This window comes from Anolis sagrei, chromosome 11 (genome assembly GCF_037176765.1).
Source record: "Anolis sagrei isolate rAnoSag1 chromosome 11, rAnoSag1.mat, whole genome shotgun sequence".
Classification (NCBI taxonomy): Eukaryota; Metazoa; Chordata; class Lepidosauria; order Squamata; family Dactyloidae; genus Anolis; species Anolis sagrei.
The window spans coordinates 29,856,409-29,880,343 of NC_090031.1; the positions used below are offsets into that span (position 1 = coordinate 29,856,409).

The window sequence follows — 23,935 nt, forward strand, 5'->3', positions numbered from 1 at the left end:
ATATTCTTTAGGTATTCTTTACAGTGGCTCCAGTTGGTCTGTCTTTCCTTGTTTTGGTTCTCCATTAGGCTCGATAGTCTGTCCATATCTATACATTCAATCACCTTTTTCGTCCATTTCTTCTGTTTTCCACTTTTGGGCTATAAGCATCCTTGCTGCGGATGCAAGGTAGAAGAAGATTTTTCCCTCATTTTCCTTCAGAACGGGGACTGTCATGTTGAGGAGGTAGTATTCAGTTTTGATTTGGTTATTTCCAGTTTTGATTTGGTTATTTTTTGTGCGTGTTTATGGACCGTCAGCCAAAATGGTTGGACTCTCTTACATTTCCAGAACATATGATAGTAGCTCCCTGTCTCCTTCTTACACTTCCAACACAATTTGCTGTGATTTTTATTAATTCTAGATAGTATGGCTGGCGTTAAGTGCCATCTATAGGAGAGTGCCTTCCTTCCCAGCCTCAGCTGCAGGTCCCTCTGCCTCTCTTGCAGGCTCAGGGCTCTTCCAGGTAGGCCATCTATATATCAGGATCTGGTCCTAGGTTTTCTGCTAATCCCAGATGACCTGCCAGTGTGGACTCATGACTATGAGAGCTGTTCAGCAGTGGAACTCTCTGCCCCAGAGTGTGGTGGAGGCTCCTTCTTTGGAGGTTTTTAAACAGAGGCTGGGTGGCCATCTGTCAGGGGTGGTTTGAATGCAATTTTCCTGCTTCTTGGCAGAATGGGGTTGGACTGGATGGCACACGAGTTCTCTTCCAAATCTATCTAGATCTAGGGAAGTCATGCTACCCTTCTATTCCGCTTTGGTTAGACCACACCTGGAATATTGTGTCCAATTCTGGGCACCACAATTCAAGAGAGATATTGACAAGCTGGAATGTGTCCAGAGGAGGGCGACTCAAATGATCAAGGGTCTGGAGAACAAGACCTATGAAGAGCGGCTTAAAGAGCTGGGCATGTTTAGCCTGAAGAAGAGAAGGCTAAGAGGAGATATGATAGCCATGTATAAATATGTGAGAGGAAGCCACACTGAGGAGGGAGCAAGCTTGTTTTCTGCTGCCCTGTCCATCTCTGTGTACGAACCCACACAATCTCTTCGAACATCTGGAGAGGCCCTGCTCATGCTCCCACCACCATCACAAGGGCGATTGGTGGGGACGAGGGCCTTCTCAGTGGTGGCCCCTTGACTCTGGAACTCACTCCCCAAGGACATTAGGCATGCCCCAACTCTTGCAGTCTTTAGAAGGAGCCTGAAAACGTGGGTGTTTCAGTGTGCCTTTCCAGAATAAGGAAACTCCCGGCAATATGTCCCTTAGGACGCGGAACAATGGCTTCAAACTACAAGAGAGGAGATTCCATCTGAACATGAGGAAGAACTTCCTGACTGTGAGAGCCGTTCAGCAGTGGAACTCTCTGCCCCGGAGTGTGGTGGAGGCTCCTTCTTTGGAAGCTTTTAAACAGAGGCTGGATGGCCATCTGTCAGGGGTGATTTGAATGCAATATTCCTGCTTCTTGGCAGAATGGGGTTGGACTGGATGGCCCATGAGGTCTCTTCCAACTCTTTGATTCTATGATCTTATGACAATTTTCTATAATAGATGTGGCTTTAGTAAGTTTGGTTTTCTTTTTCCAGATTTGCTCCCATTCTCTGAGCCATATGGTCTTGCCTATGTCTCTCGCCCATTTGTTCATACTTTCTTTTATCAATTCCTTTTCGTTGTTCCATTCTAATAGGCTTCTATATAGTGTCGTTATCACTTTTTTTTCTTTTTTCATTATCTTATCCCAAGTGGTCTCAGTCTCGGAGAATCCTTTTTTGCAATCCTCCTTATAACGTTCTTTTGCTTGCAGATCGTGGAACCAACACAGTTCTTTGTCTATTTCTCGAAGTTCATCCATTGATTTGAAGCACCATTGGGTGTTGTCTCTTATTAGAAGTTGGTTATCATTGAGCCATTTTTCCCTCGGTAATTCCTTCTTATGGAAGGCCTCCGATGGTGACACCCATCTGGGCGTTTTAGAGTAGAAGTAACCTTTATACTTTTTCCATACTTTTAAGAGTATTAAAATTATGTATGTTTCATGTACATGGCCTTGATCCCACTTTTGTATTGCCATAGTCAACTTCTCATATTCACTCTTTTTTTTTCTTTCTTTTTTTCCTTTCTCTTTTTTTAAAAAATATGTTTATTTAGAATATAGTGCTCTAAGGAGAGCTGATAGGAGAGAGGTGTATTAGTGCAATAAGACAATACGAACGAACATACAAACGGACAAACAAACATACCACTGAATACAATACGACTACATGTCAATAACAACACTTACCAACACCAACAATTATTCCCCCAGTGAATTTTAAAATACTTCCAGGTTTTGCTGGTCCGGCACCGGGGAATAAACTATACTTTAATCCCCTTTTCTTTTCTGTTGCCTAAATTGGTATTAGTGTAATCGCCAGTTTCCTTTTGCTATACCTTCAAGTTTCCTTAATGCATAGTATTAATATTACCTCATTATATAGCCCTTTTATATATCCTAAAAAGCCCTCCCAATTGGTCCTAGGGGGTTTTGCTATGCTCTGTGACATTTTTTGGGTGAGGATGTCCATATTCATGATGTCCCATATTTTCAGTAACCATTGCTCTACAGTCGGTGTCTCCTTGGATTTCCATATTCTAGCTACCACTATTCTCGCCGCAGTGGTGAAGTAAAAAAAAAGTTTTTCTGAGTTCTTGTCCTTGATGGAGTCGATGATTCCCAGAAACATTACCTCCGGTTTAAGTTCTATTTTTTCCTTTAGTATGATCTCGGTTATTTTTTTAACTTCACGCCAGAAGGACTTTACCTTTTTACATTTCCACCACATGTGGATATAGTTACCCTTATGTTTTTCGCATCTCCAACAGACATCTCTAATTCTACCTCTGCTAAACTTAGATATTTTCTCGGGCGTGAGGTACCATCTATAAAAAGACTTAAACCAATTCTCTTTCATCTCCGCTGCGTAAGTATACTTTATTTTATTGCACCACACTTCCTCCCATTCTGTCATATGTATTGATCTTCCTACATCTCTTGACCATTGTATCATGACTCCTTTCACCTATTCCGTCTCCGTGGACCATATTAGCAATTGTTGGTATACTTTTTTACTTGCTTTCTTTTCTGATTTCATTATCTTGTCCCAGAATGTTTCTTGGGTTTGAAATCCTCTCTTCGCATCTATCTTGAAGTTTTCTGATATTTGGTGGTATTGAAACCAAGAAATGGATTGATCTAGTTGTTTGAGTTCTTCCTGGGATTTCAGCTTGATCTCATGTGCATTTATCTTTAATAACTGGGCATACGTTAGCCAGCGGTCTCTAGGTAATTCTCTCAAGTGGAGTGCTTCGTTAGGTGCAAACCAAAGGGGGGTCTTGCTATACAGCCTGTCTTTGTATCTGTTCCATGTTTGCAGGATGGCAGCTCTGGTTGGGTGATTCTTAAACTGTTTTTCTTTCTCCGCCTTCCACAAGTATCCGTGCCAGCCTTGTGACAGATCAAATCCATCTAAGCTCAGTATTTTCCTTTTGCTCAGCGTCATCCAATCTCTCGCCCATCGCAGGACTGCTGCCTCGTAGTAGAGTTGCATGTCGGGAAGGGCTAAGCCCCCTCTTTTCTTGTCATCGGTCAGATAAATCATAACTGATCAGATCAGTTATGATTTATTCTCTGTTTTTTACCCCTCCAAATAAATTTAGAGATCTCTTTTTGCCATTTACCAATTAATGTTTTAGATTTTAGGACGGGTAGCATCTGGAATAAGAATAAGACGTCCGAAAGGATGTTCATTTTAACGGAGGAGATCCTGCCTAACAGAGAGAGGTTTAAGCAGTTCCATGAGTTCATTTTCCTCTTTATTTCTTTCCATTTCTTTTCGTAGTTGTTCTTGATCAAGTGTGCGTTATTCTCTGCTATGGTTATCCCTAGATATTTAACTTCCTTTACTATTTTGATTCCGGATGTTTCCTGTAGTTTTATTTTCTCTTCATTCTTTATATTTTTGGTGATTATTTTTGTCTTGTTTTTGTTTATTCTAAATCCCGAGACTTCTCCAAAATTTCCTATTTCTGATAGCCACATGTTTATGTTCTCTAGTGGGTCTTCCACAAAGCAAACCAGGTCATCTGCGAAAGCTCTAGTTTTATAGATGTGATTCTTGACCTTAAGCCCTTTCAATTCCTTGTTTGTGAATATTTTCTGCAGAAGAACTTCCAATGCTAGAATGAAGAGTATTGGGGAAAGGGGACACCCCTGCCTGGTCCCTTTCTGGATTACTATGTGTTCTGATTGCTGGCCATTAATTGTTATTGTTGCCAGTTGGTGGGTATAGATAGCTCTGATTGCATTTAGATATTGATGACCTATATCCATTTCTCTTAGTAGATCTATTGTGAAGTTCCAGTTGACATTGTCTTCTCATATTCACTCTTGAATTCAGCCATGCTTTCTTTCTTAGCCTCCTTTTGTTCTACCTCAGCTGTTTCCATAACTTCTTCCTTTTCTACTTTTGGCTGTGACTCTCTAACTGTCACTACAGCTGTCCCTTCAGCTTCAACTCTTTGATTCTATGATTCTATGAATCATAGAATCAAAGCTCCCTGCTTGAGTGGTGATGGCACGATCATCAGCATAGATGAAACTCTCTGTGGCCTCCAGTTTGCAGATGGAAGCCCCGCCCACGATGGGGAGGAGTCTAGCGAGGCCCCGCCTCCTTTTAAATCCCCCGCTGTTCGGCTTTCCTTGGTGTCCCGCCTCCAATTGCCATATGGAAACCCTGCCTTGTCCATGCTTGCCCGCTAGATGGCGCTGCGAAGCTCAGAAGGCCAGTGGAGTTCTCTCTGCTCTTCCGGCGCTCTGCTTCCGGTCTGTGCTTCCTTCCTGTCTTCCTTGGGCAATGGCGGCGGTTCGGGGCCTCCGCGTCTCCCTCAAAGGGCCGGCCTCGTCGGAGCCGGAGCCCATGGAAGTGGAGGAGGGCGAGCTGCTCTTGCCGCCGCCCAAGGAGAGGGAGGAGGAGGAGGAGCCCGAGGAAGAAGAAGAAGAAGAAGGCGAGGAGGAGGAAGAAGAGGAGGAAGAGCAGAAGCCTCTTCCTCCGCCGCCATTGGAAGAGGAAGAGGAGGAGGAAGGCGGAGGAGGAGAGGCCTCGGGGAGCCTGCGGAGGGCGCTGCCGGTAAAAGAGGCCTCTGGGCGTGTGCAGAGTGTGCCTAGAAGGAGCCAGAGCCGGGCGGGCATCTGTCGGGAGGGCTTTGATTGTGTTATACGCTGGGGTCCGATGGGATGGCCTTCCTGGGTCCCTCACGACTCTAGGATTATAGTATTATTATTCATAATGACAACAACAACAAAATAATAATAGGGCAGGAGTTGGGTTGGAAGGTCTGGAGGCATCTCTTCAAACTCTAGGATTGTATGAATAGGAACTCGATGGCCATCTGCAGGGAAGGTTTTGATCTCACTGTAGGATTTTATAATACACTTCTTTCTCTCGTGTGTGTGTGTGTGTGTATATATATATATATAATATATATGTGAACAACACACACACACACACACACACACACATATATATATATATGTCTCACTAGTCACAATAATATAATAGAGTATCTCTTGTAGGATTCCAGGATTGTATAAACAGAGACTGAATGGCCATCTGTCAGGAAGGTTTTGATCCCACTTCAGTATTTGACGCCGGCCCATAATGACAACAAAATAATAATAGGGCAGGAGTTGGATTGCAAGGTCTGGAGGCATCTCTTCCCACTCTAGGATTGTAGGAACAGAGGCTGGATGGCCATCTGTCGGGAAGGTTTTGATCTCGCTGTACGATTTTATAATACACTTCTCTCTCACACATATATATGTATATCGCTAGTCACAACAACAGAATAATAGAGCTTCTCTTGTAGGATTCTAGGATTGTATAAACAGAGGCTGGATGGCCATCTGTCGGGAAGGTTTTGATCCCACTCTAGGATTTTATAATACACTTCTCTCTCATATATATATGCCACTAGTCACAACAACAAAATAATAGAGCATCTCTTCTAGGATTGTATGAACAGAGTCTGAATGGCCATCTGTCGGGAAGGTTTTAATCTTGCTCAGGGATTTTATAATACACTTCTATCTATCTATCTATCTATCTATCATTAGTCACAACAATAAAATAATAGAGCATCTCTTCTAGGATTTTAGGGTTGTATGAACAGCCTGGATGGCCATCTGTCGGGAAGGTTTTGATCTCGCTCTAGGATTTTATAATACACTTCTTTCTCTCATATATATATATCACTAGTCACAACAACAAAATAATAGAGCATCTCTTCTAGGATTGTATGAACAGAGTCTGAATGGCCATCTGTCGGGAAGGTTTTAATTCCTATTTAGGATTTTATAATACACTTCTCTCTAGTCACAACAAAATAATAATATGGCAAGAGTTGGATTGGATGGTCTTGAGGTATCTCTTCCTTCTCTAGGATTGTATGAATAGAGGCTGGATGGCCATCTGTCAGGAAGGTTTTGATCCCACTCCAGGATTTCATAATACACTTCTCTCTAGTCACAACAAAATAATATAGGGCAAGAGTTGGATTGGAAGGTCTTGAGGCATCTCTTCCCGCTCTAGGATTGTATAAATATGAACTAGATGCCCATCTGCAGGGAAGGTTTTGATCTCGCTGTAGGATTTTATAATACCCTTCTCTCTCTCTCTCTCTCTCTCTCACACACACACACATATATATCACTAGTCACAACAACAAAATAATAGAGCATCTGTCCCACTCTAGGATTTTATAATACACTTCTCTCTAGTCACAACAAAATAATAATATGGCAAGAGTTGGATTGGAAGGTCTTGAGGCATCTCTTCCCACTCTAGCATTCTAGGATTTATATGAAGAGAGGCTGGAAGGCCATCTGTCGGGAAGGTTTTGATCTGGCTCTAGGGTTTTATAATACATGTCTCTCTGGTCACAACAAAATAATAATAATAGGGCAGGAGTTAGATTGGAAGGTCTTGAGGCATCTCTTCAAACTCTAGGATTGTATGAATAGGAACTAGATGGCCATCTGCTGGGAAGGTTTTAATCTTGCTCTGGGATTTTATAATACACTCCCCCCCCCTCTCTCTATATATATATATCATTAGTCACAACAATAAAATAATAGAGCATCTCTTCTAGGATTTTAGGGTTGTATGAACAGCCTGGGTGGCCATCTGTCGGGAAGGTTTTGATCCCACTCTAGGATTTTATGATACACTTATCTCTCGATATATATACACTAGTCACAACGACAAAATAATAAAAATAGGGCAGGAGTTGCATTGGAAGGTCTTGAGGCATCTCTTCCCGTTCTAGGATTGTATGAATAGAGTGGATGGCCATCTGTCGGGAAGGTTTTGATCCCACTCTAGGATTTTATGATACACTTATCTCTCGATATATATACACTAGTCACAACGACAAAATAATAAAAATAGGGCAGGAGTTGCATTGGAAGGTCTTGAGGCATCTCTTCCCGTTCTAGGATTGTATGAATAGAGTGGATGGCCATCTGTCGGGAAGGTTTTGATCTCGCTCTAGGATTTTATAATACACTTCTCTCTCATATATATATATATATAGATATATAGATATATATATAGATATACACATACATACACCTATAGAGAGAGAGAGAGAGAGAGAGCTCCTGGTGGTGCAGCAGGTTAAACCGCTGAGCTGCTAAACTTGCTGATCGAAAGGCCACAGTTTTGAATCTGGGGAGCTGGGTGAGCTCTCGCTGTCAGCCCCAGCTACTGCCAACCTAGCAGTTCGAAAGCATGCAGATGTGAGTAGATGAATAGGTACTGCTCCGGCGTGAAGGTAATGGCACACCATGCAGTCACATGACCTTGGAGGTGACTATGGACAACACCGGTGCTTCAGCTTAGAAATGGAGATGGGCACCAGCGTCAGACACAACTAGACTTAATGACGGGGGAAAACCTTTACCGGGAGGGTTTGGATGTTTGCACTTGGTTATAGGGTTGCACTTGGTGGCCCTTGGAGTCCCTAGGATGCTATAATTCACTGCTCAGATAGATAGAGAGATAATATCTATCATATCTATTGTGCACCGTCTTTGGCTGGATGGCCATCCATCGGGAGGAATTACATGATGTCTTCCTTTATGGTAGATGGGCTTGGACTGGATGATGATTCTATGATATGTGTGTGTGTGTGTTATACCTATTCCTCTCTATCTTTGGCTGAATGGCCATCTGCTGGGAGGGTTCGGATGGTGCTTTCAGTGACAGAATAGGATTGGGTGGCCTTTCTTCTCTTCCAGGACACCAGCCGGAGATATGAAAACAAAGCTGGGAGCTTCATCACCGGGATAGACGTCACATCCAAGGTTATTGTTATTATTATTATTATTATTATTATTATTGGTATTACCGATATACATCTACGTGCCTTTGTTTATCCCTTGGTTGCTTTGTTTCCTTTGCCTTTTCCCCTTAGGAAGCCATTGAGAAGAAGGAGCAGAGAGCCAAGCGCTTCCACTTCCGCGCAGAAGTGAACCTGGCCCAAAGGAACGTGGCGCTGGACCGGGACACCATGAAGAAAGGTCGGCCTGACGTTCACATAGATTGCATTACATAGATTTTGTTTCTTTATTTATATTATTATGATTAAAAATACATTAAATCAAATATTATATTACATTATGCTTTTATTCTTATTTATATTATTATATTTATTATATTTAATATTATTATATCTATTATAATATTTATTATTATATTACTAGCGGTTCTCTGCCACGTGCTGCTGTGGCCCAGTCTGTGTATATGTCTTTTGTGTGTGTATATATTTGTGTATATGTGTGGTTGTGCATATCTATTTATAGGTATATATATATGTGTGTGTGTGTGTATATATTTGTGTATTCATGTGTTTATATCTGTTATGCTTATTGTGTATATGTGTGTGCATGTGTATATGTATATATGTATGTGTTCATGCGTATATGTATGTGTGTATATATGTGTATGTGTATGTGTGTGCATGTGTATCTATGTGTCCATGTATATGTATGTGTGTACATATGTATATTTGTGTGTGCTTGTGCATATATATATGCGTGTGTGTATGAATGTATGTATGTGTATATGTATATATGTATGTGTGCATGTGTATATGTGTGTATATATGTATATTTGTGTGTGCATGTCTATATGTATCTATGTGTCCATGTATATGTATGTGTGTGTACATATGTATATTTGTGTGTGCTTGTGCATATATATACGTGTGTGTGTATGTGTATATGTCTATGAATGTATGTATATAAGTATACATAGTGTATTTTTGGGGTTTTTAAGTCTGTTCCGCTGGGGGGGGGGGGGTTAGGGGTGGTGGACACTTGTTGGACTGTTATGTGTATTGTGTCAAAATTTCATATCAATTCAACCAGTGATTTCTGAGTTATGTTAATCTCACAAACGGACATTACATTTTTATTTATATAGATGATTTTATTATGAGATTTATTATTATATTTTAATAATTATTATATTTAATATTTTTTACTATCTTGGGTCCCCGGCCTTGCCTCAGTTATTTGAAAAACTCCATTTTTAATTGTATCAGATGCATAATGCTGTGAGTGAACTACAACTCCCATCATGCGAGGTTCACCCTTTGAAACTCCATCAGTACTTAAAGTTCCTTATGTTGGGCGAGTTTGCTCTGGATGCATCATGGGTGGGGTCCCTTTTCCTCTGCAGCCATCCCCAAGCTGCGCCTGGACACGCTCTATGTTTTTGGTGTGGACGAGATGAGCACCCAGGACATCTTTGGCTACTTCAAGGAGTACCCGCCGGCCCACATCGAGTGGCTGGATGACACCTCGTGTATGTATTAATAGAAAAACGGGGGTGTTTGGGGGGGGGGGGGCATGTCTGCGCTCGGCCAACAGGGGCATGGCCTTTCTTGCAGGCAACGTGGTCTGGCTGGACGAAGTGACCGCCACCCGGGCCTTGATCAACATGAGCTCCATGCCGGAAGAGGAGGAGGACGATGAGGAGAAGGCGAAGTCCCAAGAGAGCGGCCGGAGGGGCAGGAAAGGTAGCCCCTTATGGCCTGGAAGATAGAATTACTATTATTATCTATGTATTATTATTGTTATTATTATTACTATTTTTATTAGACTCCTAGAGTTGGAAGAAACCCCAAGTCACCATCCAGTCCATATAATAGTTACATCATCATCATCATTATTATTATTATTAGACTCCTAGAGTTGGAAGAAACCCCAGGTCACCATCCAGTCCATAGAATAGAATTTCTATTATATTATTATCTATGTATTATTATTTATTATTATTACTATTATTAGACTCCTATAGTTGGAAGAAACCCCAAATGGCCATTCCATCCCTATAATAGAATTACTATTATATTATTATCTAATTATTATTATTATTATTATTATTATTACTATTATTAGACTCCTATAGTTGGAAGAAACCCCAAATGGCCATTCCGTCCCTATAATAGAATTACTATTATATTATTATCTATTTATTATTATTATTATTATTATTATTATTATTATTATTACTATAATTAGACTCCTAGTTGGAAGACACCCCAAGTAGCTATCCAGTCCATATAATAGAATTATTATTATTATTATTATTATTATTATTATTATTATTATCATGACTATTATTTGACTCCTAGAGTTGGAAGAAACCCCAGGTCACCATCCAGTCCATAGAATAGAATTACTATTATATTATTATCTATGTATTATTATTATTATTATTAATAATATTACTACTACTACTACTACTATAATTAGACTCCTAGAGTTGGAAGACACCCCAAGTACCTATCCAGTCCATATAATAGATTACTATTATTATTATTATTATTACTACTACTACTACTACTACTACTACTATAATTGGACTCCTAGAGTTGGAAGACACCCCAAGTACCTATCCAGTCCATATAATAGAATTATTATAATATTATTATTATTAATAATAATAATAATAATTAGTAGTAGTAGTACTATTATTAGACACCTACAGTTGGAAGAAACCCCAAGTAGTCATCCAGTCCATATAATAGAATTACTATTATATTATTATCTATGTATTATTATTATTATTACTACTACTACTACTATTATTAGACTCCAAGAGTTGGAAGAAACCCCGTGGCCATCCTGTCCCTATAATAGAATTACTATTATATTATTATCTATGGATGTTGATGATGATGATTATTATTAGAGTTAGAAGGGACCCCCAAAGGCTATCCAGTCCAACCTCAATGTGCCAGGCAGGAAGATAACATCGCTTTATGTATAGCTGCTGCTGCTGTTGTTGATGATATCATCTCTCTATGTGTTGTTGTTGATATTATTATTATTATTATTATTATTATTATTATATATACGTGTGTATATATGTGTGTGTATATGTATATTATTCTACTACTACTACTATTGGACTTTGGAAGGGACACCAAAGCATCATCCAGTCCATACAATAGAATTACTATTATATTAATAGCTATGTATTCTTATTATTATTATTGGTCCAAGAGTTGGAAGGGACCCCCAAAGACTATCCAGTCCAACCACATTCTTCCAGATAATATTGTCTGTCTGTCTGTCTGTCTGTCTGTCTGTCTGTCTATCTATCTATCTAATCTATTTATTATTATTATTATTATTATTATTATTATTATTATTATTCTCCTAGAGTTGGAAGGTACCCCCAAAGTTCAACCAGTCCAACCACATTCTGCCAGATAATATTATCTATCTGTCTGTTTATCTTTATTGTTGTTGTTATTATTATTATAATTACTATTATTATTACTATGTATTAGACTCCTAGAGTTGGAAGGGATTTCCAAAAGCTATCCAGTCCATTTAAAAGAATATTATATTATTGTCTATTTATTATTATTATTATTATTATTATTATTATTATTATTGGACTCCTAGAGTTGGAAGATACCCCAAGTCGCTATCAGGTCCATATAATATAATTACTATTATATTATTATCTTCTTCTTCTTATTATTATTAAAAGTTTTGTTCTTCGTTGCAGAGAAAGCGGAGGGGAGCTCGGAGGACGAAGCGGAGGAGGGCGAGGTGGAGGACGACCACCACAGCCAGGCCGAAGAGGTCGGTGGGAGAGGCCTTTCAATTCATATTATTTTAATTGCTCAGTTGCAGAGGGAGTATGGTTCTGTTCTTTGTAGTTTCCTTTTACTCTATCTATCGATCTATCTACTTTATTGATTAGGAATTTCTCCCTCTGTCTGCAGCTGGACACTCTCTCCCAAGCAGAAGAGGACTCCCTCTTGCGCAACGACCTCCGGCCGGCGGTCAAACTGGCCAAAGGCAACAAGCTCTTCATGCGCTTTGCCACCCGAGGTGAGAAGCGGGCTGGATGGTCATCTGCCAGGGCTGCTTTGAGGGTGCATTTCCTACATGAAGGCGGGGGTGGACGGGGGTGGACTGGGTGACCAATTGGGGTCCCTTCCAATTCTAGGAGTCTAATAATAACAACAATAATAATAATAATGTGATTTTATGATACAAAATCCAGCATATAGATCTCGTTTGCTGTGACATACTGTGTTTTTGTGTCAGTAAAATAATAATAATAATAATAATAATAATAATAATAATAATATAGGTTTAATAATATTCTCTTCCTGCCAGGCAGAAAGGAGTTGGACTGGATGGACTTTGAGGGTCCCTTCCAACTCTAAGAGTCCCCTAGTAGTAGTAGTAGCAGTAGTAGTAGTAGTAATAATAATACATACATACATACATGCATACATAATATAATCTTCCTGCCTGCAGAATGGGGTCATACTGAATGGGTTTTTGAGGTCCCTTCCAGCTCCAGGAGTCCAATAAAATAATAATAATAATAATAATAATAATAATAATAATAATAATAATAATATGGGTTTAATAGTATTCTCTTCCTGCCAGGCGGAAAGGACTTGGTCTGGATGGCCTTTGAGGATCCCTTCCAACTCTAAGAGTCTCCTAGTAGTAGTAGTAGTAGTAGTAATAATAATAATAATAATAATAATAATAATAATAATAATATATAGATAATATTATACTGAATGTTCTTTTGGGGTCTCTTCCAACTCCAGGAGTCCAATAAAATTATTATTATTATTATTATTATTATTATTATTAATAATAATAATGGTTTAATAGTATTCTCTTCCTGCCATGCAGAAAAGACTTGGCCTGGATGGGCTTTGAGGGTCCCTTCCAACTCTTAAGAGTCTCCTAGTAGTAGTAGTAGTAGTAGTAGTAGTAGTAATAATAATACATAGATAATATTATCTTCCTGTCTGCAGAAAGGGATCATACTGAATGGTCTTTTGGGGTCCCTTCCAATTCCAAGAGTCCAATAAAATACTACTACTACTACTACTACTAATAATAATAATAATAATAATAATATAGGTTTAATAGTATTCTCTTCCTGCCAGGCGGAAAGGACTTGGTCTAGATGGCCTTTGAGGGTCCCTTCCAACTCTTAAGTGTCTCCTAGTAGTAGTAGTAGTAGTAATAATAATACATAGATAATATTATTTTCCTGTCTGCAGAATGGGATCATACTGAATGGTCTTTGGGGGTCTCTTCCAACTCCAGGAGTCCAATAAAATAAAATAATAATAATATGATGATGATGTAATTCTATTATATGGACTGGATATGTGATGGTCACTCATTGGCCTAATAGGTGTATTGTGTCCAAATCTGGTGTCAATTCGTTCAGTGGTTTTTGCATTATGTTAATCTAACAAATGAACACATACATATATAATATAATATAATATAATATAATATAATAATAGATAATTATTATTACTATTATTATTATTCATTCGATACATGCACCTCATTGTCACTCCTATCATCCAGATTACCCTGATAATTAGACACAATCACAGGCTGACATACAATAAATGCATAATAATATAATCCTCCTGCTTGGCAGAAGGGGGCTGGACTGCATGGCCTTTAGGGGTCCCTTCTGACTTTGCTTTCCCTCCACAGATGACAAGAAGGAGCTGGGGGCGGCCCGGAGGAGCCAGTATTACATGAAGTACGGCAACCCCAATTATGGGGGTATGAAAGGCATCCTCAGCAACTCCTGGTGAGCGCTTCCATGCCCTGGAATGGGATTGAGCTAAGAATTACATCCATGGTTGGCTTTGGGGATTTTGAGAATGGGATCAATATATAATAATAATAATAATAATAATAATAATAATAATAATATAATGCATCATTGGTGAGGAATCACAGTGTTCTCTAAATATGGGTGGACTACAAATCCCATCACCTTGTGTTCTCCTCTGCAGGAAGCGGCGCTACCACTCGCGCCGCCTGCACCGAGACGTGGTCAAGAAGCGAGCGCTGCTGGGGGATGAAGACGTGGGCCGGACGCCGCCTTACAAGCACCATCGCTCCGGTAATAATTGGCCTTTGGTCATCCCAATGGGGCCTTCAGTTGGCCGAAGCCCTTTATCCCTGACCTTTTCCCTTCCCACAAGGCTTGGTCAACGTTCCCGAAGAGGAGGAGGAAGAGGAGGAAGACGAGCAGGACATGGAGGAGGAGGAAGGAGGGGGCGGGGGCCGCGTGGTGGTGGAGTACCGGGACGAGCTGCAGGCGTTCCGGCGAGCGCGGGAGCGGAGCGGTGTCCCCCGACGGCCCTCGGCCACCATTGCCACCGCGTCCTCTTCATCCTCCTCTTCTTCCGGCTCCGACTCGGACGAGATGGACTACGACCTGGAGCTGAAGATGATCTCCACGCCCTCCCCCAAGAAGAGCCTCAAGATGACCATGTACGCCGACGAGGTCGAGTCCCAGCTCAAGAGCATACGGTTAGTTGTCTTACTATATTATTATTATTATTATTATTATTATTATTATTATTATTATATCATCGATACTAGTATTACTATTATTCTTCTTCTTCTTATTATTATTATTATGACAAGGTCGAGTCTCAGCTCAAGAGCATGTGGTTAGTCATCTTGCTATATTATTATTATTATTATTATTATTATTATTATTATGACAAGTTCGAGTCTCAGCTCAAGAACATGTGGTTAGTCATCTTGCTATATTATTATTATTATTATTATTATTATTATTATTATTATTATGACAAGGTCGAGTCTCAGCTCAAGAACATGTGGTTAGTCATCTTGCTATATTATTATTATTATTATTATTATTATTATTATTATGACAAGGTCGAGTCTCAGCTCAAGAGCATGTGGTTAGTCATCTTGCTATATTATTATTATTATTATTATTATTATGACAAGTTCGAGTCTCAGCTCAAGAGCATGTGGTTAGTCATCTTGCTATATTATTATTATTATTATTATTATTATTATTATTATGACAAGGTCGAGTCTCAGCTCAAGAGCATGTGGTTAGTCATCTTACTATATTATTATTATTATTATTATTATTACATTATTATTATTATTATTATTATTATTGGAAGATTTATCATTATTATTATTATTATGACAAGGTTGAGTCCCAGCTCAAGAGCATGTGGTTAGTCGTCTTTCATTATTATTATTATTATTATTGGAAGGTGTATCATTACCATTATTAGTAATACTATTATTATTATGACAAGGTGGAGTCCTAGCTCAAGGGCATACTGTTAGTTGTCTTACTATATTATTATTATTATTATTATTATTAATTACATCATTATTGATACTAGTATTATTATTATGACAAGGTGGAGTCCCAGCTCAAGAGCATGTGGTTAGTCATCTTACTATATTATTATTATTATTATTATTATTATTATTATTATTATGACAAGATGGAGTCCCAGCTCAAGAGCATGTGGTTAGTCATCTTACTATATTATTATTATTATTACTATTATTATTACATTATTATTATTATTATTATTATTATTGGAAGATTTATCATTATTAGTATTACTGTTATTATTATGACATGGAGTCCCAGCTGAAGGGCATACTGTTAGTCATCTTACTATATTATTATTATTATTATTATTATTAATTATATCATTATCGATATTATTATTGATATTATTATTATTATTATGACAAGATGGAGTCCCAGCTCAAGAGCATGTGATTAGTCATCTTACTATGTTATTATACTATAATTATTATAATTATTATTATTACGTTATTATTATAGGAAGATTTATAATTATCATTAGTATTACTATTATTGAAGTACTTTGGCCACATCATGAGGAGACAGGAAAGCCTAGAGAAGACAATGATGCTGGGGAAAGTGGAAGGAAAAAGGAAGAGGGGCCGACCAAGGGCAAGATGGATGGATGGCATCCTTGAAGTGACTGGACTGACCTTGAGGGAGCTGGGGGTGGTAACGGCCGACAGGGAGCTCTGGCGTAGGCTGGTCCATGAGGTCACTAAGAGTCGGAGATGACTGAACGAATGAACAACAATTACTATTATTATTAATATCACAAGGTTGAGCATAGTGAAGTATTAATAAAATTAATGTATTATTATTATTATTATTATTATTATTATTATTATTATTATTATTAGGTAGTGTCCCAGCTCAAAAGCATCAGGAGGAGGCACAGGAAGATATTATTATTATTAATATCTGGGCTTCTTCTCCTTCCCGCCATAGGAACTCCATGAGGGCGGACAGCATGTCTTCCGGCAACATCAAAACCCGGATCGGGAACAAAGGGCCTCCGGAGAAGAAAGTGACGGATGTGCGGCTGCTGCTGGAGGAGAAGCGGCAGGGTGGGGCGGGGTTACGCCTCCCACTGGCCCCGCCCACCAGCGCCCCCAAGTCAGGTGAGAGGGGCCTCTTCTGGGGATGACGACAATGGTAAATAGGTAAATAGATTGAGAGATATAGACAGACATATAGATACAGATATAGGTACATAGATAGATAGATAGATAGATAGATAGATAGATAGATAGATAGATAGATAGATGAGTGGACGGACTGATAGATAGACGGACAGACAGATAGACGGACTGGAAGGATGAGATAGATAGATAGATAGATATAGATAGATATAATGGTAAATAGATTGCTACAGATAGGGAAAGAGAAATATTGATTGATATATAGATATAGGTAAATTGATTGATAGATAGAGATAGAGATATAGATACAGATATAGGTAAATACATATATAGACATATAGATATAGTTAAATAGATATATAGAGATATAGAGATAGGTAACTAGATAGATATATAGAGATATAGGTAAATAGATATATAGAGATGTAGATATAGGTAAATAGATATATAGAGATATAGGTGAATAAATATATATAGATATGTGTGTGTGTGTGTATATATATATAGGTAAATAGATATATAGACATAGATATATAGGTAAATAGACATATAGGTAAATAGATATATAGTTATGTAGAGAGAGGTGAATAGATTGATAAATAAAAAGAGATAAATAGAGATATGATAGAGATATAGGTAAATATAGATATATAGGTAAATAGATATATAGAGATATAGATATAGGTAAATAGATATATAGACATATAGATATAGATAAATGGATATATAGAGATATAGATATAGGTAAATATATAGACAGATATGGGTAAATTGATATATAGATATAGGTAAATAGATATATATATAGAGAGAGATATAGGTAAATAGATATATAGAGATATAGATATAGGTATGTATATATGTAGGTAAATATAAAGACATAGATATATAGGTAAATAGACATATAGGTAAATAGATTTATAGATATGTAGAGAGAGGTAAATAGATTGATAAATAAAAAGAGATAAATAGAGATATGATAGAGATATAGGTAAATATATAGATATATAGGTAAATAGATATATAGAGATATAGATATAGGTAAATAGATATATAGACATATAGATATAGATAAATGGATATATAGAGATATAGATATAGATAAATGGATATATAGTGATATAGATATAGGTAAATATATAGACAGATATGGGTAAATAGATATATAGATATAGGTAAATAAATAGATATATATATAGAGAGATATAGGTAAATAGATATATAGAGATATAGATATAGGTATGTATATATATAGGTAAATATAAAGACATAGATATATAGGTAAATAGACATATAGGTAAATAGATTTATAGATATGTAGAGAAAGGTAAATAGATTGATAAATAAAGATAAATTGCGATATGATAGAGATATAGGTAAATATATTGATAGATATAGATAGCGAGCGAGAGATAGAGGTATATAGAGTGATATACAGGTAGATTGATAGATAACAATATAGATACAGACAAAGAGGGGTAATAGACTAAGATACATAGGCAGAGAGAAAGAAATATTGATAGATAGAGATAGAAAGAAATAGACTGACTGAGAGGTAATTTCTTCAGTTCTCAGGCTCACTAGATAAGCAATTTGAAACACAATTCTATTAGAATGGCAGGCACATGTGCTTTAATGTATGCTTTTTGCCCTCCAGATGTGCGCCAGCGGCTGGGCAAGCGGCCGCATTCCCCGGAAACCCCCCCGCTGCCCACCACGCCGCCCCTCCTCCTCCGTGAGCCGCTCTCAGACGTCCACAGCCGGCTGGGCATCGTGAAGCAAGACCCCCAGGACAGGGAGAGGGACCGGGAGAGGGGGGAGAAGAAGAAGAAGAAGGCCGGTCAGTGCAGCCATTATTACTATTATCACCATTCATATTATTAGATGCCTAGGGTCAGAAGGGGCCTCCGAAGGCCATCCAGTCGAACCCCATCCTGCCAGGCACAAAGATAATATTATTATTATTACTACTACTACTACTACTACTATTACTATTAGACTCCTAGAGTTGGAAGGAACCCCCAAAGGCCATCCAATCTATATAAAAGTATCCAATCTATATAAAAGTATTATTATTATTATTATTGTTGTTGTTGTTATTATTATTATTATTGCTGCTCCTGCTGCTACTACTATTATTAGACTTCTAGAGTTGGAAGAAACCCCAAGTGGCCATCCAGTCCCTATAATAGAATTACTATATTATTATTATTATTATTATTATTATTATTATTATTATTGGACTCCTAGAGTTGGAAAGGACCCCTAAAGGCCATCCATTCTCACCCCCTTCCAGGTAGGGAGATAATATTATCTATCTATCTATCTGTTGTTGTTGTTGTTGTTGTTGTTGTTAGACTCCTAGTGTTGGAAGGAACCCTAAGGGCCATCCATTCTGACCCTATTCCAGACAGGGAGATAATATTATCTTCTATTATTATTATTATTATTATTATTACTATTACTACTACTGCTTGACTCCTAGAGTTGGAAGGGATCCCAAGGGCCATTCAGTCCATATAATAGAATTACTATTACATAATTATATTGTTGTTATTATTATTGTTATTATTATTGGACTCCTAGAGTTGAAAGGGATCCCTAAAGGCCATCCATTCTAACCCCTTTCTAGGTAGGCAGATAATATCTATCTATCTATTATTATTATTATTATTATTATTACAGTTAGACTCCCAAGGGCCATCCAGTCTATATAATAGCATTACTTATTATTATTATTATTATTATTATTATTATTATTATTACTGTTAGATTCCTAGTGTTGGAAGGGACCTCCAAAGGCCATCCATTCTGTCCACATTCCAGACAGGGAGATAATATTATCTATTATTATTATTATTATTATCATTATTATTATTATTATTATTACTGTTAGACTCCTAGTGTTGGAAGGGACCTCCAAAGGCCATCCATTCTGACCCCATTCCAGACAGGGAATTATTATTATTATTATTATTATTATTATTATTATTATTATTACTGTTTGACTCCTAGAGTTGGAAGGGACCCCCAAAGGCCATCCATTATCCATGACTATCACCTTTGGTTCTCCTCCCTCGGCACAGGTGCGCTGTGGGCGAGGCTGGGCTCCGCCCCGAAGGCCCCGGAGAAGAAGAAGGCCCCGCTGCCCTTGGAGCAGCACGAGAAGAAGGTCCCCCCGCCCTCCTCATCCTCATCGGCCTGCTTGGCTTCCCCGGAGGAAGAAGACTCGGCGCTGCAGCGGGCCTGGGGGGCCCTGATCCAGGGGAAGGCACACTCGCGGCAGCAGCAACAACAACAGCAGCAGCAGCAGAAGAGCCGCCTGGACCACCTGCCTTCACTGCAGATCGAGATCAGCCGGGAAGAGAGCAGCTCCGGCTCCGAGGCCGACTCCTGACCCACTCCCAGGCTCCCTTTATGGGGTGTTTTGGACTACAACTCCCACCATCCCTAACAACTAGTAGGCTATATGTCTCTGTTCCGGCAGCATTCTCTCCTGACGTTCGGCCTGCACCTGTGGCTAATGGCATCTTGGAATTGAGGCAAGTGGAGTGTATATTGCTGGTATATATGATCATATCCAGGGTGGGAGAAAGAACCTTTGAATAGCATTGAGTAGCCATGAAGTTTGCAAAGTCAGTCAGGGAGGGTATCTGCATAGAGGTAGCCTGGCTGTTGTTGCCTGGAGGCATCCTCCGTCTGAGAAGTGGCACTCGATTGTTTTGCTCTCTGCAGAATAATAAATAAGTAAATAATCTGCAAATATATTGATGAATATATTTGTGAATATGTTTATGAATATTTTCCTGAATATTTTTTGTGAATATTTCTGGATGTATTTTAACTAATACTTTAACAAATTTTTTTCTGAGAAAGTATATATGGATATTATTTGTGAATATTTTAACCAATTTTTAACACATATTTCTGCGAGTATTTATACATATTTCACAGGAAAAGTATTTGTGGAATAATAAATAAATAAATAATCTGAAAAAAAATATTTATGAATATATTTGTGGTTTTTCCCCCCGTGAATATTTTTGTGAATATTTGTAGATGTATTGTAATGACTATTGTTGTGAACATTTTTCTGTGAAAGTATTTATGGATATTATTTGTGACTATTTTAATGATTTTTTCACAAATATTTTTGTGAATATTTATACACATTTTGCAGAAAAAATATTTGCAAAAAATATATGCAGAAATATTTAAAAAAACATTCACAGGAAAATATCTATAAACATACTGACGAATATATGCAGAAATATTTTACTGTCTTGATTCTGGTGATTTTTTTAAAATACTGGTAACCAGGTTCTGTTAATTTTCATGGTTACCAATATTTTAAAAAAATACTTTAGAAATGGAAATATTTGCAAAAATATTCATTAAAAATTCATAAAAATATTCACAAACAATATCCAGAAATATTTTCGCTGGAAAACATGGACAAAATATATTCCCTGAACATATTTGTAAAAAATATTCACAAACAATATCCGGAAATATTTTTGCTGGGAAATATTGACAAAAATATTCACTAAACATATTTGTGAAATATTCAGAAAAAATATATTAAAATATTCAGAAACATATTCACAAACAATATCTAAATATTTTCACAGGAAAATATTCACAAAATATATTTGTGAAAATATTCAGAAAAAAATATTTAAAAATATTCAGAGAAATATTCAGAAACATTCACGAACAATATCTAAATATTTTCACAGGAAAATATTCACAAAATATATTTGTGAAAATATTCAGAAAAAATATATAAAGAAATATTTAGAAAAGTATTCAGAAACAATATTGACAGAAATATTCACAAACAATATCTGTAAATATTTTCACAGGAAAATATTTGCAAAATGTATATGCAATATTTCTATATTCCAGAAAATATTTGTAAATATATGTTTAACAAATGCTGGTAACCATAAAAGTCTGTTTACCAGTATTTAAAGGGAAAAAAACTGGAATCAAGACAGTAAATAATGAAATAGGAGAACTCCAGATAGTAAGCATAGAGTTCTATGCAGAGAATCAAGTGCAAATCAACACTTCCCAAATGTCGGATGCCTCCAGGCAACAACAGCCAGGCTACCTCTATGCAGATACCCTCATGGATTGACTTTGCAAACTTTATGCTATTCATGCAAATAGCAACATTCACTCTTGCATGAAACAGACTTTTTCCTCCCACCCTGGACATTATTCTACAAGTATATATACACTCCACTTGTTTGACTTCCAACAGAACCAAGATTAGGTTGTTAGGAATGTTGGGAGTTGTAGTCCAAAGTGCCGGCTGTGAAGGCCTTGTTGTCTCCCTTCTCCCCCTGTATGTGTGTATCTCCATGTAGAAGACTTCCAACACTTCCTTTTCCTCTTCCTTTTTTTGCACTTCCTTTGCTGTGCATTTCTCAAGACTGGACTCGGAAAAGGCAAGGCCCAAATCCTCTCCCTTTTCCCTCTTGAGACTTCCTTCCAGAATATATATAGATATATATTAAAGAAAAGGAAGGCATCAGGACAACACCCCTCCCCCTTTAAAGGTGCTTTTATTTGTTTGTTTATTTGTTTGTTATGATTAAACTTCCACCTGTACAATGTTTCAAGGAAGCGGGCAATGGAAATAATGTTTTTTTATTATATAGATAAATAGATATGTGATTTAATTATTTTTGCATGTCACCCCATGCAATTACATTGGTGCAAGCAACACAGGGAGGGTGTGAGTGTGTGGCAGAAGCGGGTTGGACTAGATGGCCCTATGGGGTCTCTTTCAACTCTTTATTATTATTATTATTGTATTGTCGAAGGCTTTCATGGCCAGAATCACTGGGTTGTTGTAGGGTTTTTTCGGGCTATATGGCCATGTTCTAGAGGCATTTTCTCCTGATGTTTCGCCTGCATCTATGGCAAGCATCCTCAGAGGTAGTGAGGTCTGTTGCAACTAGGAAAAATGGTTTATATATCTGTGGAATGACCAGTGTGGGACAAAGGACTCTTGTCTGCTGGAGCTAGGTGTGAACACAGAAATGCTGTACCACTCTCACAACCACCATGTCAGACTACACAGAGAAGCCATTGAAATACACAAGCATGTGGACAATTTCAACAGAAAGAAGGAAACCATGAAAATGAACAAAATCTGGCTACCAGTATTAAAAAAAAACTCTACAATTACAACAGCACAACAACAGAGAGGAAACAAACAAGGACATCTAATCACCTCTCAACAAAAGTTTGCTCCAGGCACTGTCAAGCCATCAAATGCTAATCAAGGTGGTCAGTTGAAACATTCACACCTAGCTCCAGCAGACAAGAGTCCTTTGTCCCACACTGGTCATTCCACAGATATATAAACCATTTTTCCTAGTTCCAACAGACCTCACTACCTCTGAGGATGCTTGCCATAGATGCAGGTGAAACGTCAGGAGAGAATGCCTCTAGAACATGACCATATAGCCCGCAAAAACCTACAACAACCTATTATTATTATTATTATTATTATTATTATTATTATTATTATTATTATTATTATAAAATGTGAAGGGTAATATTATTATTATTATTATTATTATTATTATTATTATTTGAAACACAACAAGATGAGTCCACAGCAGACAAGATCACTCTGCTGGCTGTTACATTGGCTCACACGTCGGACACTTCCCAACTTGTGTTTAAGTGCAGGCCAGGGTCTTCCGGCACTGCACCCAGTGTGCCGATCACCATATATTATTAAATATAATTAATTATATTAATTTGTTGTTGAAGGCTTTCATGACTGGAATCACTGTGTTGCTGTGAGATTTCCAGGCTGTTTGGGCATGTTCCAGAACCATTCTCTCCTGACATTTCGCCTGCATCTATGGCAGGCATCCTCAGTTTGTAAGATCTATTGGAAACTAGGCAAGTGAGGTTTATATATCTGTGGAATGATG

General features: G+C 37.9%; 1 protein-coding gene across 1 annotated transcript; it reads left to right on the top strand.

Moving 5' to 3' along the window:
* Positions 1 to 4,896: 4,896 nt before the first annotated feature.
* Positions 4,897 to 20,902, top strand: NCBP3 (nuclear cap binding subunit 3). The gene is made up of 13 exons (XM_067472128.1): positions 4,897 to 5,208; positions 8,379 to 8,444; positions 8,555 to 8,660; positions 9,823 to 9,948; positions 10,034 to 10,162; positions 12,169 to 12,245; positions 12,389 to 12,497; positions 14,157 to 14,256; positions 14,465 to 14,574; positions 14,657 to 14,987; positions 16,780 to 16,952; positions 18,631 to 18,813; positions 20,060 to 20,902. The coding sequence occupies exons 1-13, from the start codon at positions 4,936 to 4,938 to the stop codon at positions 20,368 to 20,370; spliced, it is 2,094 nt and encodes a 697-aa protein (XP_067328229.1). The 5' UTR covers positions 4,897 to 4,935; the 3' UTR covers positions 20,371 to 20,902.
* The last annotated feature ends 3,033 nt before the right edge of the window (positions 20,903 to 23,935 follow it).